Raw genomic sequence first — 17,835 nt, forward strand, 5'->3', positions numbered from 1 at the left:
ATTTATGCAGCTATAGGTGAGCATTTTTTATTCCTGGTGCCCTTGCTGAGCAGAGGCCATTGCCAGCTATGGTAGTGGCACATGGGAATGGGGTTGATGTTTTTAATTAAATTGAAATTAAGAAGGTGACCATGGAGTAACTCCACTGCACAGCTGCAGTCAGCACCACAGCCACCCCTGTTATCTGAGGTCTAAGATGCTGAAAACAAGCTATTTGAGTCAAACCTGAGGCATGGTGGGAGGCTGACCAAAGCTGTCAAAATGTGAAGTGACATTATAACTATTGACAAAACCCCACCTTTCTCCAGCCAGAACACCACTGACATTTAATAAAACAAGGAGGACAAGTAAATGCTTTGTTTCCTCTGAACTTACTTTTGGCAGCAAGCTGTAGAAGTGCTTTATAATAACCTGATAGGACTTTCCATTCATTGCAAAATGGTAGTTGCAGGTTTCTTCTTCCAAGGTGATCTTTTCCTCAGTATTATTATGTACCTCCTAGAAATAAGACATTTATTTTCAGATGTGGTCATAACATGCCATTTGAGTTCTACCTTGTCAGCCTCCCACCAGGCAACCAGTGACACAGCTTTCTGCAGCATCCTTTTGTTTTAAACTTTATGCCTGGCAGTACTTGATTTTCTAGCCGTGTTTCCACACATAACTAATCCCTGTTAGCCACCGTATGCTAGTTTAGACACTGAGGTTTGGCCCAGAAAATAGTCACACAGACAAGTATGTGTAATTGCATTAATTCTGCATACTTCAAGCATGACTGAACTGATCACTGCATCTGCAAAGCCTTGCCAGTTATTTGTATAGTTATTTTGCACATTGCCCTGAGTGAAGAACCACTGGATTAATTATTTCTCCCTAACAGGTCCATAGTACACCTCCATATACCCTGGGGTAGATATGAACTATCTCCTAGGTTTCCTCTGTTCCTCAGAGCTACTTCCAAATCCTTAGCAAGGAGCCAGTTATTAGACATTAAAAGCTTTGTTAATTCCTCCTGGCTCTGGAAAGTGATCATCCCTGGCTGTGCTTACATGAGGAGCAGCTGTGCTTGCTTCGCAATCTTCCGCTAATCGACAGGCAATGGAAGCGGGAGTTGAGCCTTCTGGTTCACTTGCTTCAACAAGGATGACTTTGCTGCCTGTGTGAATCATACCCGCAGTCCTGGCCACCATGACAGCTGTCTGCAAGTTGTCTCCTGCAAGGACAGTGGAGAGGCAGGCTCCTCAAGTCTGCCATAGCACGGTGACAGTCCAGGCAGAGACCATGGAGATGCTGGAGGAGTGAATCTCTTTTGCATGCCCTGCAGCAGCCAGCCTGGCCACAGGAAGAGCCTAGGGGATTTACCTGTGACCATGACACTCCTGATGCGGGCGGCAGCCAGCTGCTGTAACACAGGCTTTGTCTCCTGTTTCAGGCTATTCTCCATCACCAGGAGGCCCAAGAACTCCAGCTCAGACTCTGCGCCCTCTCTTGGAGCAAGGAAGGAAACACACATTGCTGTTTCTCATGGGTGGCGCAGAGAGCAAGATTCTGCCTGTGGTTTTTGGTCAACAGGAAAGCCATGCTTGGTGGGAAATGCTTGCTCTGCAACACAACCGCTAGGAGTTCAAGACACGCAGTGCTCAACAAGTGCGAGCAATTCTGCAGCTTCAGCCAAGCTGCTGATCTGCTATATTGCTGTCTCTAGGAAGGCGCAATGCAGCATAGATGCATGTGCAGAAGGACAGGGATTTGCAGCAAGTGGTTGGCTGAAACCCACAGATTGTGGCGTACAAAATTTCTATTGCAGTCCCAATGTGCTGCCATATAGAAGCACAATATCCAGCTTCCATTACCCTTCGGTAACAGATTCTGAAGTTCAGCTCAATGAGCCTTGTAAGAGCAGCAGTAAAGCAGGCAATTAACAATGTAATCGGCATCTGCTGAAAAGAAGGTATTATATGGTACAGCTTCCCAAGAGGCTTACTTTGGCAGCAGAGGAGGCGAAGGTTTGGGTCAGGGCAGGGTGTTCTAGGGCAGGTTGTACAAGCCGATAGGAAAGCAGCCCCACAGCAATACCAATGGCTCATCAGCACACCTTACCTCTCTAAGTTGCTCACGTCTACATCCTTTCCTGGGTTTAGAACTTTATGGGCCAGGGCAATGACTCTGAAGCCTTGGCTTGTGTATGTCTTAAGCTCCTTTAAGAAATTAGCTGGGACTGTTTACAGGAAAAAAATATAATGGTTAGAATATTCCATCCTTGCTGGTTGCTTTTCTAGGGTTAAATGCCTGTCCTTTAAACTAAATTACAGCCTTAGTTACGATGCTGTAGCCTTTCACAGAAGTCAGCTGTTTTGTACCAAAGCTGCATAACTGACTGGTCAAATAAGTGATCTATGCATCTTTTTATATTTTTAAAAGCCTGTTAAGGTGCACGTAGTAGATAAGATGAATTACTGAGCAGAGGACGAATAACTGACTTCATAATTCTGTCCTAAGCTTTACTGCGTACATGCTGAGTGACTGAGGAAACTGGTTTTATGTTTATGCCTTAATGTGAGAATTCTCCCAAATCCTAAATTTTCAATTCTCTGTTCATTCCTGTGACTCTAAAACCAAAAGTTCCTTTTAACTTTGCAGTATTTTGTATTCACTACATACTGCAATCACAGCTTTACAGTGCGGCACCTAATTATTCATTAAGCTGTAATCAATATAGAAACAATCAAGACAGAATAAAAGGAGCTATCTAGAAACCTGAGAAAGTGGAACATAATTTTGAAGACATTTTTCTTGCTGGTGTTGACTTGTTTGGAGGTTTGTGTCATTAGATCTTAGGTGGTTCTAAACTAAATATTTTCATTGTTCCTCAAAACCATTTTAATTTGTTTTCAGGTCAGTGCCATCTGAAGTAACAAACCACAGAGCCACATTAGACTGTGTTTGCTTGGCATCCTTTTGAAATATTTAGTGAACGTGACCCAAGTTTCAAGTTTGTAGACAAATTTGTATACAAACCTATAATATTGTTTACATACAAAAAAGAAAAGCCTATGTTTACTTCCAGAGAGAAGATAGAAGTCTTGGCTCAAGTGTTAATACCAGTTATCCTTAATAACAGTAATTTGCATGTCCACAGCAATTTTTCCATTACTGAGCCTTTGTGAGCTGGGTCAGTAACTCAATGCTGAACTTACAGGGCAATATATTAGGAGGAAATTTGAGAACTTGTAGAGCACAAAACACCTGCTGTGACATATGCAATTGCCATGATTCTACATATGCTCTGGGTATTTTGGTGTATCAACATTATTTATGTACTATATCTTCAGGTGATGCAAGTTAGCTAAGGCATGTGTTGTGGCTGAACTTCAGGCTGTGCATCTCACTAGACGTTGGGCTGCATAAATCTTTAGCTTACAAACAAACAGTGAAAGCTTGTTTGTAGTATCAACTAATGACATTTAACAAGCCGAAAGCTTGGTTTTGGGAAGAGTCATACACATGCGGTTGCAGTGTGGCCAGTGGGATTTCAGCCCCAACATAAGCTCTGTTTTGGATTCAATCCAAATAAACAGTGTGTGAAGTCCCCCTTTCCCAGTTCTATACCAGTATCTTGTCTGCAAAAGCTGGACACTGTTTCTGGTGCTCCTTTCATGTACAGGTCATACTGTTCCTCTCCTATCTTCTGTGAAACAACAGACATTCTCTGCAGTGCTGAAGAAAATGGGAATTGATGTAGGATTGCTATTCCTTCTGTGGGAGCCTTGAAGAGGTGAGGAAAATGAAATGTTACCTGAGTCACTGATTATACAAAGCAAATCCACTCTGAACTTTAGCTCATTTGAGTCTTTCTTGCTAAGGTGACGTATTATTAATAGGAGACTGTTGTTGTCTTCTGGCTATGGTATCAGATCACTGATTACATGTTTAGGAACCACTGTCTTAACAGCTTTGCCTTCCCAGCATACTTACAAGGAACCTCAATGTTTTTGAGGCTTTTTCCCAGCATTTCTCTTAATAAGCACATATTAATGTAATACTCCTGCATCTACAGTCCTGGGAACTGAAATTTGATGAGTTACAGTGCATTACCCATGGGAACAAAGACATCCTAGAAACAAGACTGACTTCCTTGTGCCACAGCACTGTCTTGCTGGTACTAGTAATAGAAATCACACACCTTCCATTGAGAAGAAGCTGTCTGGGTCAGTTGGACTGGAAACGTATGAATTTTCAACTATCAAAACACAGAGTTTCCCAAGGCGCCTTCTAAGTGGAAGGGTGAAGCAAAACACTTTAAGAGCAGGAGTAAAGCTTTGGGGTGAGGCTGATAAATCTGCTAGGAGGGTTGCATGACCATTACCAGCAGGATTTATGGACCCACATCTATGCTTCTCAATGTAATGCCTTTTCCTTACTCACATTGGTTTCTCCTGCAGATGACCTCATACTTCAGACATTTTCTTCCATTTATGTGGTCTCTCTGCATTAGTTTCCACTTAAACTGATTGTGTACATTCGTTTTGTCAGCAGCTTTATAGAGTGAGGACTCAAGAGAAGTCTGTACCTTTAATTAGTGCAAATTGTAGAGTTGAAAATGAGGGGCTTTTAGGTCCATGAAGAGCTTTAGGTGCCACTTCAGGAGGGGGAAGATGCAACACAGTACCAAGAGCGGCTGAAAGGCATTTTGCAGCTGCTAGCCATGTAAATGAATAGTGCGTGTGCCAAGAATCTGCATTTGCTGCAGGTTGAAAACACAGAATATTCATTCTCAGAAAGAATTGGACTTACACTGCTGGCCTTTGGCCCTGGTCTAACAATGCAGGTGCTGAGAGCACCAGACCCGTCCTGAGTTATGCTGTAGTCTTCTACTACCTGTACAAGAAAAAAAATTATTTCTGATATTTCTGGTACTGTTTTGTTTGGATTTTGTTTTTTGTTTGGTTTTTTTTTTTTTTTTTCTTCACACCTGTTAAAGCAGGGGCAGCAGCACATGGGATCATGTTTCACTCTTACTCTTGGTAACCAGTTGCAGAAGTATTTTGTTATGATCCAATGGGTCTTCCTATCCATCATCAGTGACAGCCTCCCTACAGCCTTCTCCTTTGCAGAAGCCTACATGGCCCTGAACCTTCTGACTTGATGAGAGTAAAAACCTATGTCAAATTTTGTGGTTTCTCTAAAGTTCCGCATAAATTTAATGCCAAATCAATGATGAAGGAAAAGAGAAATAATTATCTAGCTGGTTTTGTCTGCCATTCTCCTGCTTTTAAAAGACTCTCACTGATGTTCTGTACAGAAACAGGGTGGTAACTTTCAGCATAGGATGCTTTTAGCCCTCCAACTCTGCTAGTTTTTGTGCTGCCAAGGCTCATTCACCCTCAAAGTTCCCTTCTGCTGTCATGTGGCTCTGCCTCCACTTCCACAGGAGCGAGCACCAGTCTTATGCCTTCCCACAGTGCTGCTGAAAGAGCTGCTATCTGTTCTACTTATTGATTAATCTCTTTTGAGCAAAAGGTTGAAGGAAGAAACATGACAAAGCTGTTAACTGCAGAGACACAGAACCCCTCTAGTCAAGCACATGTCAGGGAGAGGAGCTGCCCCTTTCCTTCTCGTGCCCCCTCACATTCTGCTCCCACCAAAGCAACTCTCCATCCCTATGGATGAACCCCAAGCTTCAATCTCCCACTTCCTCCCCAGGCCTCCGAGACTTGCTGTTCACTCAGCTGGAGGCTCCAGCCTTGGTTTCTCCATAGGGATGTCCCTTTGCTAATCAGGGATGACAGCCTTTAGCATAAGGGCATAAAAACTTGTCTGTGTCTTGGCTGAATTGCTCTCTCTGAATCACGTGGCAAATCAGTGGACTGATCATCTGCTTCCAGCAAGCAGCAACCAGGCTCCCCCTCTACTTCCTTACACTCCAGTGTTTCCAAATCAAATTAAGAGAACAAATGCAGGCACCCCCAAGGCAAGCAATTGCTGGACTACCAAAAAGCAGCCTCATTCCTGCAAATCTATCATGAGGTTAGTAGAAATAGTAAATTCCAGCTGTTAGGACCAGGACTGAAAAGGAGTTCCCCTTATAGGCATGTATTTGAGCATGACTTGTGAGTAAACACCCATGGGCTGGGTTGCAGTGTCCATGCTTTGGATGTATGCAGAGGATGCGAGTCAATTACCCAGTGTGTGCCCTCAAACATTTTCAGGTCCAGTGGATCTCCCTGAATCTTCTTATCCAAAACAACCAGTGAATGACAGCTTGCCATGGCTCCACACAGAGGTCCCCAGGGCAGAGGAGTGCTGGATGGAAACCTGTGGACTTTCTGAAACCTGATTGAAAGCAGAAGGTTAGTGGGACCACTTGTAAGAGGAACATGGAGACATAGGTCCTCAGCTAGTGCATACAGGTGCTGCTCTGCTGCATTCAGTGGAGCTAAGCCCAATAACTGCAAGCAATGCTATGTCCTACCCATCTTTCTGATTAACAGGTTGGGTGTATTCAGGAGGCCAAAATGTACTCAGTGACTGATTGGCAGTAGTTCAACTTGATATAAAGTAACTGAGACAGTAAAACACTCGAGAGGGACTGACACAGGAATCCTGCTTGGCAATTGCTGTTTATCGACAGACTAATCAGAGAAGATGCTATCAGAGAGGAAACAACTTGCAGCATGGATCTCAAAGAAGTTTGGCAATATGTCCTAGGAGAAGTTTTGTGAAGCTGCCGTATGGAAAGGGAGTGCGTCTGCTTGGGCGGGTACTGTGCACGCATCAAGGTTGGATAAGCACTGACAGCCTCCCCTCAGACCCAGGGAGTGAGGTGGGAGATTATTTTGTAAGTCAAATTAAATTCCTTTACTGTTGCCTTGTAGCATTCAGCTTAGCCGATAGCTGATCTTATGTTTTAAAATGGGACCATTTAAAAAAGAGTAATTATGAAAATAGGCTAATGAGATCAATGCAGACAGTAATAGCTCCTCCTTGTGTTTCGGCAAGCCACCAGCACTGGTTCCCAGCTAGATGCAGACTGGACATGTATGCAAAGACAGCTTTACATTTTGGTACCATGGATTTTTTTATTCCGTGAATTTATTCTGATATATGGATCTAGTTTTGTTCTGCTGATTATGTGAGCAGATACCACCTGCAAGGCTGCATTGGTGGAAATCATTCTGGCACTGCTATGAGCTGTCTGCATTTTGGTGGGCTCCAAGCCTTTTCAATGTGCACCTGTGCGCATGGCCTCTGTGATGCACTCTGATGCACAGAGGCCCACGAAGAGATTGTACTGTGTGTGTGGGACTTAGTTCTACTGGGATACCTTCATTGGTTGACACTTACTAATTTCTTCTCATTACTTTGCATCAGATAATAAGTTTCTCTCTGTCCTTTGCGGAAGTACTGGGAATGTGATTTTTTTTTCCTCTCGCAAAGAATTAGTTTTTTTTTAATTCATTATGTCATGATTATCTCTGTGATGTTGAACTGATGTATTAACAACTATTAATAAAACCTGGGAGCTGATATAGGGTGTATGATTTATACTGGCCACTACAAAAGATTAATATAATGAGTTTGGCATAACATGCACTGCAGAGCTGAAGTCTGTTATTTTATTACAGTAATATGAATTAAATATTATAATTCTGGGTGCATTCAAGTTTCATCATAGAATCCTAGAATAGTTAGGGTTGGAAAGGATCTTAAGATCATCTAGTTCCAACCCCCAATGTTTATATAGCAGTTATTTCTATTCATTCTATTCATTGAGGATTTCAGTGTAATTGAGATAGAACCTGCCATGTGTTTGGATTTTTTTTTTTTTTTCCCCATGGCATTTACAGAAGGTAGGTAAGATTTTATAAGCACCAAAGTCAGCAACACTCGATTTCGTCACAATTTCTTAACTTTTAAATGATGAAAGGTTAATTGACTAGAGTAAGAATATTTATTGAACTGTGCTGAGAATGACATAATTGAAAAGCCCTGTGCATATTCTCCAAATCCCCTCAGAGTAATTAAAAGCACTCACACTGCTTCTGACTTCTGTTTGCCTTGAATTAGTAGCAACCTTTATGGCTATGACTGCCACAGCAGCACCCAGACACCCTCTTCAGAGGGAAGGAGCTGAGCAGGGGGCAAGGACACCCACTGCACTCTGTCTCCCCAGATAGACGTGAACATCTCTTGCTGTCTTTCTGTATCCTATGCAACTGCCTCCCTCCTAACTAGACATTTGGGCAGTGCATTCACACTAGAGATTAATTCTTTCTAAATTAAATCCTTCCTTACCGGCTTCCCTCAGAAGGGATGATGCCCCACAGGTCCAGTCCATCTTCTGTCAGGGTGCCTGTCTAAAGTTAAATAAATATCTAGTTACCTTGATATTGCTGCCCACCCTCCATTCCTCCTGCATGATCCCAGAGGTCCTTCCCCAGCTCCCAGCAAGGTAAGGAAAGCTTCCTGCTCACAGTGTGACCCTGCTGCATGGGCACCTTTAGAAGATTTCTCCCTGGGGTTAAATATGGGTAGATGAGGTAGGGAAAAGAGACAATAAAATCCCATGTTCCTAGCAGCCACCAGCATCTTTCAGTGCCCCAGGAAGTGCCTCACTTTGTCAAAGCAAACAAGGTTGATCTGCCCACAGATATTAATCCTCTGTGGGCTGATGCAGAATATCTTCTTCTTCTTCAGCCTCCTTTGAGCATAAACAGTGCCTGTTGTCAAGGCGGTGGGGATAGCAGGAGGCACAGCCACAGTGAGGAGGAGGAGGGCCATAGCCACCACATCTGCCGCTGGCTTCTGCAAACAGGAAGAACAAGACAGGCAATGGGGTGGGAACAGCCTCCCTGCCTTGTTACTGCCACTCTATGGGGGTCCAACCCTCCTTCCCAGAAGCAATATAACCCACACTTTGCCCCTGGGGATGACAGATTGATTCTGCTTTGTTCTGTCTGTTCCTCCTCCCCCAGTTTCTGGTACCTGAAAACTGAATTACAGAAGTGAACAGTATTCCAAGGACCTTGAGTGACCACGGGCTCAGAGCTGGGGCCTGCAGCACAGAGGCCTCCCTTGTAATTACCTTGTGGGACATGAACACACACACGGTGTAGATAAGTCCAAACACACCAATGACAGACAGGCCTACGATGAACTTGAAGGCATCTCTGTAGAGTTTGAAGTTCATTGGTTTGGGGTAGAGGATGGATCTCACCAGGTCACCTTTAGCTGTATTGAACCCTGTGTGAAAACGTGCGCCACTGCATATGTGACATAGTGTACGTATCGTGTTAGTGAGATAACATTGCACAAGCTTTAGCCATCAAGCGGCAACAAGCACTTCCCAGTACACCAGACCTGTGCTGGACTTGAGCTAGAAAGAGGAACCAGCTCTTCTACCAGCCTCTGGGGCTGCCACTTTCCCTCTGCTGGTTAGCAAACAATAAAAGAAATACCGGTTTGCAGCACGACGGCTTTCACTGGCCCTTTGCCTGATGGCTTTGTTTGTATGACTTCTGTTCCACAGAAGAGGACGTGTCTCCGGTAGTCTTCCATGCTATGGATTTTCCAGGGCATTGGACTCTCCGTGAGGGTCAAGGGGGTTTTAGTAACCGGAATGCTTTCACCTAACAACAACAGCACGTAGCTTCACTTAAAGGGGATTTAAACGTCTGTCAGATTCTGCATGTTAGAAAGTAACAGCATCCTTTAGGTGTCCATCTGACTAATTAGCTTGCTTATGTACTTACACAAGTGGATTTATGGTGACAGCCATTACAGTTTTCACTTCAAGAGTACATCACATGGTTTCTCTGAGCATTTTGTATCAAGGAGCTTGGGTCAAATTTTGCCCCTAAATCAAGTTCATGCCTGGTATTGCCTTGATGTTTATGTGTAACACTAATCTCTGTATTCACACATTGCATGCTTGAACACAACTGTTGCAAGATTAGAATGCAAAAACTCAAAAAAAAAAAAAAAAAAAAATCACTGTATTTGAGTATTTTCACTTTTTGCTCCTGACAGTATATTAATACTACTTGTTTTTAATGTGGATAAGAAATGCATAATACACAACAGCAGACAATTGCCCAAGTCAAACACGAGTTATTCAAGCCACAGTTCTTTCACCTCCTGATGCAAAATATTCTAATAAATAATAAACAATTTGATGTCAGAACAGATAGAGACATCTTCCTGACAGAACCTGCACAAAGCCTTAGCATTTCTAACTCCAATACTGCACCTGTGAGCATCCCTTCATTCACAATGCAGCTTCCATCAATCAAGACAGCATCACATGGGAGAGTGAGCTTTTTTCCATCTAAAAGAAACATGTCTCCAGGGACTAAGTAACTGTCCTGGGTTCAGCAGTAGCAGTCAGTTTTTCTCCTTCTTAGTAGCTGTTGCAGCACTGTGTTTTTGACTTTCGGCCTGGGAATGGAGCTGATAACAGCAATGTTTAGACTGACCAAGGACTTTGTGAGTCTCATGCTCTGCCAGGGAGGAGGAGAAGCTGGGAGGAAGCAGGGACAGGACACCTGACCCAAACTAGCCAAAGAGGTATTCCATACCACAGCACGTCATGCCCAGGATGTAGAAGTGAGAGTTCCCGGAAGGGCTGGATCATGGCAGGGTGGGGGTGAGGTACCGGTTGGTGAGCGGTTGTATTCTCTTGCTTGTTATTTCCTTTATCATTATTACTATTAGTGGTAGCAGTAGTGATTTGTGTTATACCTTAGTTATTAAACTGTTCTTATCTCAACCCGTGGGAGTTGCATTCTTTTGATTCTCCTCCCCATCCCTCCAGGAGCAGAGGGAAGAAAGGTGGGGGGGGGAAGTGGACTTCGTGGTTCTGATTTACGGCCTGGGCTTAAACCACGACAGTAACAAGACTTTGTCTCTTTGCAACCTGTAGAAGAATACAAAAATTAACCTCACTTGTGCACAAGTTCTGGGCAATTAAAAAAAAGTCTCAAAGCACACACACCATCTCTAAACTTCTACATTACATGATTTAAGGCCAATGCTTCATAGAAACAACCCTAGCTGAAAAGAAACAGCGCAAACATCAGCCCTTGTCTAAACATTTCTCTAGAAGTGGGTGTCTTCAGTTTCATTTGCTTAGCGTCCATAAAACACAGACCAAGAAAACCTACCCAGGTCTTTACATCTCCCATCACCCTAGGAATTGCCTATCTCAATCTATTTAGGAGGCAAACCAGCTACAACCTGTATTTTATGGGCAAGGAACTGACACACAGGAAACTTCGTGCCTCGGTAGGAGCCATGTATCTAGACTCCTTGAAACTCCCTCACAAGCTATTTGACAAGATTGTGAAAGCAGCCTATAGCAGAGTGGGGAAGCAGGTCTCAGAAGGCCAGAGTTGTTATTTAGTTGCTTGGTTGTGAAACTACGTTTTCCCAGCTGTTCTTGACTCTCAACACAAGTTACTAGGTCCACCTGTTTCATTACATCTGTCGCAGATACAGATGATAATGATATAGATGCATCATTACTGCGTCACGTAGGCTTTGCCCACACTTCTCATGCTTACTGCATCACCTCCCTCTGCCGCATTCTCCCTGCAGCTCGCCCTTCATGTTTCAGCAGTAGAAATCAACAGGAGCTGTGCAATTCCAGATACATTTCAACACATTACTTAATTACACAGTTGGCAAGGAAAATGAGATGCAGATGACTCACCTTCACTCTTCATACAGACTGTAACCTGGACTTCGTTATGCTCCTCAACGAGATGATGCAGCTTGGGAGACTGCTGTTGATGGGAAAGCAATTGCAGTGTTGAAACACCAATACTCACGTGAAACAGTAGGTTACAATTCAGTGACCATGTTAACATCACAGAAACTGAACCCTGGTGAGTTATCCAGGGGAGGTTTCACATTGCTTGTCAGAAGTCAGGATAAGAATTCATCAAGTTAACATAGAACCTGCTGCTGTGGGACCTAATTTTCTGTTTGCTTCTGTTCATGATGCTGTATCTCCCTTGACCTTCAAGGGATGATTCCTGCTTTGTGTCAGAGTACATCTCCTTAGCTGCAACACTGCTATCTGCAGTCCCTTAGTAGAGGGTTTCTTTGTGCTCAACAGTTTTCTCCTTGCTACCAACAGAATGCTATCAACAGGACAACCAAGTTCTAAAGGCTATTCTTACAAAATTGACATTGCAAGAAAAACAGAAATTCTAATTTGGCTAGGTGTCTGTGCTTTGCCAGTTTTTGCAATCCAATTTAGACAATTACATATCCTGAGATAATGAAGTCAACTGTCATTGCAAAGCCATTAGAGAGAATGTCTTATCTTGATTTAAAAGTTGCAATTGCAAAACACTAATCCCAGAGTGTGGATTTCTTCATTAGCATTGTTAATGTGAAGATGTCAAGCCAGTTTGAAGAATACCCGGAGGCTCCAAACATTGTGACTCGTCCTGTCAAAATTACCAGTTGCATAATGAAACTGGCCTTGCCAAAGGAAGCTGAATGGACTTTACCTGTTCTTTATGCTCTGCAATAACAGGAGGGACACTGATATTTTAAGGACAAAGGTGTGCTCAAAGAGATCTGAGTGCTTGTTCAACATGGGAGTGCTAGTAGTCAGAGATACAAAAACAGGATGCACAGCCAACACACTTGTGCTGGCAAAATCCCAACTATTCACAAAGCCCTTGCTGAGATCAGTGTGAGGCAGCAATAAAAGCTTGTCCTTGGCAGGGCAAAGGGTGCACAGCAGTGCCATGTCAGCACAGCACACTAGAGAGGGCCTACTGCCCAAAGTCCCATGAGTGCAGTGGCCTGGGACCTATGCAGGGAATGTGCTGTGTGCCTCTACCAGTCCAGGGAAAAGAAGAGTCGATTCAAACAAAAGCCAGCTCCTGGAAGGGCAGGTTATTGCTTCCTCCTGGGTGGCACTTTGCAGGAAGTTTGCTATACCACTTTCTCAAAGAACCTTTTAAATGGCTGAATCTTGCACTTCGCCAGTAAATCTGTGTGGAAACAATGATTTTAGCAATGGATTTTGAGACAGGGTGAGCCGTGCCTGGCTCTGAAGTAGCACACAAGCATGACACTCAGGTGAGTGCAACAGAGGGCTGCCATCCATTCACCCCTGCCACCACCTCTAGTCACATCACACTGTCTGCAGGAACTGTAATTCTCAATGCTGTCCTCTAACTCTCATATTGTTCCTGAAGATGGATAAAACACTTAGTAGGACTCAGGAACCCCAGTTCATTTTTGCTTTTAAATCTTAACAAGACAGAGGAATGTGATAACCTAACAACCAGACCCAAAAGTATTGCCTGCCAGGCTCCTTTTCCTACTGCTCTTTTCCATCTGTACTTTCATTCACATAGGATTACAAAAGAGAAACTTTCTTCATGTGATTTTGCCTTTCCTGTGTATTCAAAGTGGGTTCAGAGATAAGGAAATGTCTTCCGAATTCCCAGTGAGAGTGTTCTGTGATTCCAGCAAAAAGCATGAGGAATCTTACCTGCCTGCATGAAGATACTCAATGGCAGGCAAACATTGCATAAGGCTCATTTTAATCTTTGCCTTTGCCATAAAGGCTGAATCGGGTATATCACAGGTGAGTGCTTTAGGTCAAAAAGTGAATGAGCTGAGACTACTAGAAAATTTTTGCAAGCAGCTGTATCCATGATAGAAGTGTTCAACAAAGCTGAGGGATAGTCGTGTTTCTTTTTGCTGTTAAGACCTTTTATTTAGCAAAGCTTGAGAGAAGTGAATCCTCCTGAAATTACAGTAGGAACCAGACTCATGGATACAGTCCACCTTCATAAAGTCTTACAAACCCCAGGTATCAGACTTCAATCTTTAAGTTTTGGGAAGTTCCAGATGCCCAGGTACAGCCTTTTTAACTTTTCTATGGCAATAAATTTGTAGTAATACAGCAGAATGTACAGCAATAAAACCTAAGAAGAAAGAGTATATAAATAGCCAGTTGTGTCTGTGATAGATGGAACTACTAGCAAAGTGCAGGTTGGGAAGCTGGCAGGCTGCATGGCAGACTCACCTGTCTGAGGTCATACACGGTTAAGCCAATGGAAATGATAGTCAGAATTATGATGGCCACTGAATATTCAATGTAACCTTGGCTCAGCCACAGCGTGAGGGTGAAGGCTTGGAAGACATAGAAAGGGTTTAAAATCTGCAAATACAAATGTAATGCATGTCAATGGATGGACATAACATGTCAGGAGATATTGAGTGTGGCAGTAGGTGAGAACATTTCATTACAGTGTCCAAGAGTATTAAACAGCAATTTAAAAGATTATTTTGCCATCCCAAAGTAGCATTCTTGCATGGCTCTTTTAGAACATTAATGGCCCCCAGCTTTGAACTTACCACCTTACATGTAGTTTGTGGTGTTTGTAATTAAAAGCTGTTGCTAATTAGTTACTATGCAGCAGCAACTATGCTGGCAACTTGAAGTCAGACTTAAGTGACTTTAAGTTGGTTGGTTTCACACCACAGCCACCTAACAAACATGACCCTAACATTTCCAGTTCTAAGTAACAGCTACACAGAAGACACTACCCAAATGTGGGAAAAAAAGTTTTTAATACTTTGTGATTTATAAACATCACTGCGACTATTGTATTTATTTGAAAAATAAAAATTCTAAAGAAGATCTAATGGTCTGTGGGGCCATCAATAATCAGTCTTAAACTGCAGCTAAAATGAAGGCTTGATTTCCTCATACTTCTATACTTTTAGTTACTCTATATTATGTCAACCTTATAATACCAGTCATTATTCACTTTAATGTGTTATGCTGAAACAGGCCACAAAAGCCTCACTGAAGTCTGAGGGTTATTGTAAGGGAAACATTTAGTGTTACAAGTATGCAGCATCAATCGTCCTCCTAGCTTCACATTTTTTTCCTGCAACACTCTGCTAGGAATGTGTGCTAATAGCTAAAAAGGAGGTTCACCAACTTTACTCCATGGCTTATACTTATGAAGCATCAATCACCCCATCCCAGAGTGCCCAGGTGAAGTCTTCAAAAAACTTCATACCTGTCCCAACAAGTGCTAATCTGACTTACTGACCTCTTTAAAAAGTAACTTCCAAATAGGACGAATTTCAACTTCAATGGCATTAGGTCCACACACTGCCTGCCTGTAGGAAGGTATAGAAGAGTTCCTCATGTTATAGCTTAGTCATGTCAGGTAAGAATTCATGTGGAAAATTGTGCATCCAGGTAACATTAACATTTATCTACAAATTTAAGTTGTGGGAGCACCATACGGCTGAGCAGGACAAATAAACCTGTCAGGAACCTATTGTATCCAAGAGAACTTTACACAGAGGCAGAATTTTACTGTTTCCTTGCTGAAAAGATCATCAGTTTGCTGCTCAACCCTATGATGAGCTTTCTGGAGGGCTTTTAAGGAGATGGCAGAGGAAGCTAGACATATCTTGCTGTGCCTTTAGCCCCAGCTGTAATCGGTGCTGTTTTCACCAGACTTTGGCAACACTCAGAACACAAAAAGAGTAAGAAAATGTGAGGGATGATGATTTTGCATCTTTCCATATGTTTTCACTGCATTACTACTAAGGTGAGAAGCAAGAAGCTCACATGAATTTGAAAGGAAGAATTAATACGTCACACTGTCATAATTAGCTCACACATCTACTTGTGTGTAGAACATACCTGATCTTCTGTTCTTCCCTTGTCAGGCCAGCTCCAAACTTGTGGTGTATGCTGTGACATGTGTTGCTGTCTTCTAGTGATCTACGGTAACAGAAGCAAGCTCAGACAAGGGAGTCCCTACCACAAAGGCTTTTGTAACAGACTGTTGACACTCACCCAACTTTCTTGAACTCTTTTACAGTAAAGTCCCAAATATAACGGATTTTCTGCACCTGGATACATCTCATCTGCAAGACCAAATTGCAAAAAATACCTTTTGCCACTCAAGGGAAAACCACTTCACTGTTACAGAAATGCTTCCCTATGTTTTAGAGTTTGCGGGAAGATGTTGATAGAGCACCCCTGGGAGCCTCCATGTACCTTGACTCCCATTTTCACCCACCATCTCCCTGCTATCTTTCTTCTTCATTTTATAGATGACTTACCTTTAACTTCATTACAGCTCTGTTTATGACTGAATCTGTGTCAGCTACAAGAGGACCTTGTCTATTACTACCAACAGGTGGTGCCAATGTGGACAAATCAATCCAGGTTACCTTCTTCCAGGTGTATCTCTGGAACTCATCCTAGAGAAATCAAGCACAGCTCAGTGACAAGTCCAAAATGTTGCCTGTGATCATGTTTCCTGATGCTGGGAAGTACATATGAGATTCCCAGAGAATGCATACAGATACATGTTAGACTGAGTTGTTCTTTAATCAGTTTAGCCTAATGTAATTAGATATAATGAGCAATAGATTACTCATTTAGTGGTTTGAGTGCCATTCAGCCACTAGTGGTTATTTTAGGAATATCACTGCAATGTTGAGCATTAAGTGTCTTCAGCATTTGCTCTGCTAGAATTGGGTTGGGGTTTAATCTACAGTCATGGAGATTTAGAATATCACTAATGCCTGAAATCCAGCTGTCCAAAACCTATTACTTCAGCATTGCCCAATAACTTTAAAACAGAAAGGTTACTAACAGCCACAATTTCTGAAGATGACTCCTCTGCTGAAGGCAGTTGGCCACATCCCATGCACATAAAGGGAGGAACAGCCAGAGCTGTTTTATGGAACATGTTATCAGCATTAGACAGCTTATGGAGCCTGTGGATGGGCAGCAGCAATGCCTGAAGACTGCTTGGTGCCCAACCTTTTGGCAGAGCAGCTGTGGTCTTGTTAGTGTAAGCGTGGTGTGCAAAATACTTTTGCACAATATTTCAAACTCTGAAAATAAAAATGGAAGCTTGACCGATCCCTGCTGCTTCACTTGCAAAAGTGGTGTTATTAACCTGCTACATGACACAGACAGACAGGTTGCCTTATCTGTGAAAACAATAGGTTCTGTAAAGTAACAGTGAGATAGGAGGTTTCACCTACTGTTCTGAGCAGAACAACATCTGCTTCTTCTAAGCTGCAGTGGATGCAGTTTGCCCACACATCCCACTCTGGCTTCCAGTAAAACAGCAGCAGCAAAGCCCCACAGGACAAGATGTATCCAGCAATGCACAAGGCCCTCCGCCAGACTTGGGTTTTGTAGCCAAATATCTCCTGTACAGCAAAAAGAAAGCATTCTTTGTTAACAAGTTTGACCTTGGTGTTTGCTCATCAAGAAGCCCAAGCTTATTGAAAAGAGAGGCTGGCAGCTGAAGCCCTCCCTCATAACTGTTCAAAGTTATTTTTTAGAAATTAGAGCTTGCTGACTGATAAAACATAGTTATGAATACATCAGAGCTGCTAAAAGGATGCTGCTGCTGGTAGGAGTTTTCTCACATCAGTCCTCCCAAGATTAATGAAGAATTAACTCCAGTCTGGTGCTATTACCATCAAGACTGGAGCTGACCCTTCATGGTAACAGCTCTCTAACTGCAGTGCTGCTAGTGCCAAACCACCCTGCCTGTCACTGAGGAGGATGTCTCCATTTGAACTTCGTGCTGACTGCTGAAATGCACCCTGCAACAGTGGCACAGATTCTGCCTCAAGGAAAGAAAACTGCCAGACCCTGAGCAGCTCCTCTCAAGTAGCAGACCTACCGGTGTGTTATCTTCCGCCACATATACCTTATCTTGAAAACCAATATGGAAGGGCTCTTTTTGCTCTGTACACTCTCTAACTTATACTCCAGGTCATCTATCATCTTCCCTACTTGCCCTT

General features: G+C 42.9%; 1 protein-coding gene across 1 annotated transcript in view; it reads right to left on the reverse strand.

Annotated features, from left to right (window-relative positions):
• Positions 1-17,835, reverse strand: part of LOC308224406 (putative cation-transporting ATPase 13A5) — a gene marked incomplete at both ends in the record, with an annotated part of 35,644 nt that overhangs the window by 13,626 nt on the left and 4,183 nt on the right. Inside the window, 19 exon segments of the mRNA XM_080624293.1 lie at positions 376-498; positions 1,050-1,213; positions 1,363-1,487; positions 2,101-2,218; positions 3,610-3,766; positions 4,795-4,878; positions 6,183-6,333; positions 8,296-8,357; positions 8,617-8,805; positions 9,086-9,243; positions 9,459-9,629; positions 10,250-10,351; positions 11,675-11,783; positions 14,057-14,191; positions 15,096-15,165; positions 15,701-15,781; positions 15,857-15,927; positions 16,126-16,266; positions 17,062-17,232. Coding sequence (XP_080480419.1) covers positions 376-498; positions 1,050-1,213; positions 1,363-1,487; positions 2,101-2,218; positions 3,610-3,766; positions 4,795-4,878; positions 6,183-6,333; positions 8,296-8,357; positions 8,617-8,805; positions 9,086-9,243; positions 9,459-9,629; positions 10,250-10,351; positions 11,675-11,783; positions 14,057-14,191; positions 15,096-15,165; positions 15,701-15,781; positions 15,857-15,927; positions 16,126-16,266; positions 17,062-17,232 — 2,382 coding nt within the window.

This window comes from Psittacula echo (genome assembly GCF_963264785.1).
Source record: "Psittacula echo genome assembly, chromosome: 7".
In the NCBI taxonomy this organism is placed as follows: Eukaryota; Metazoa; Chordata; class Aves; order Psittaciformes; family Psittacidae; genus Psittacula; species Psittacula echo.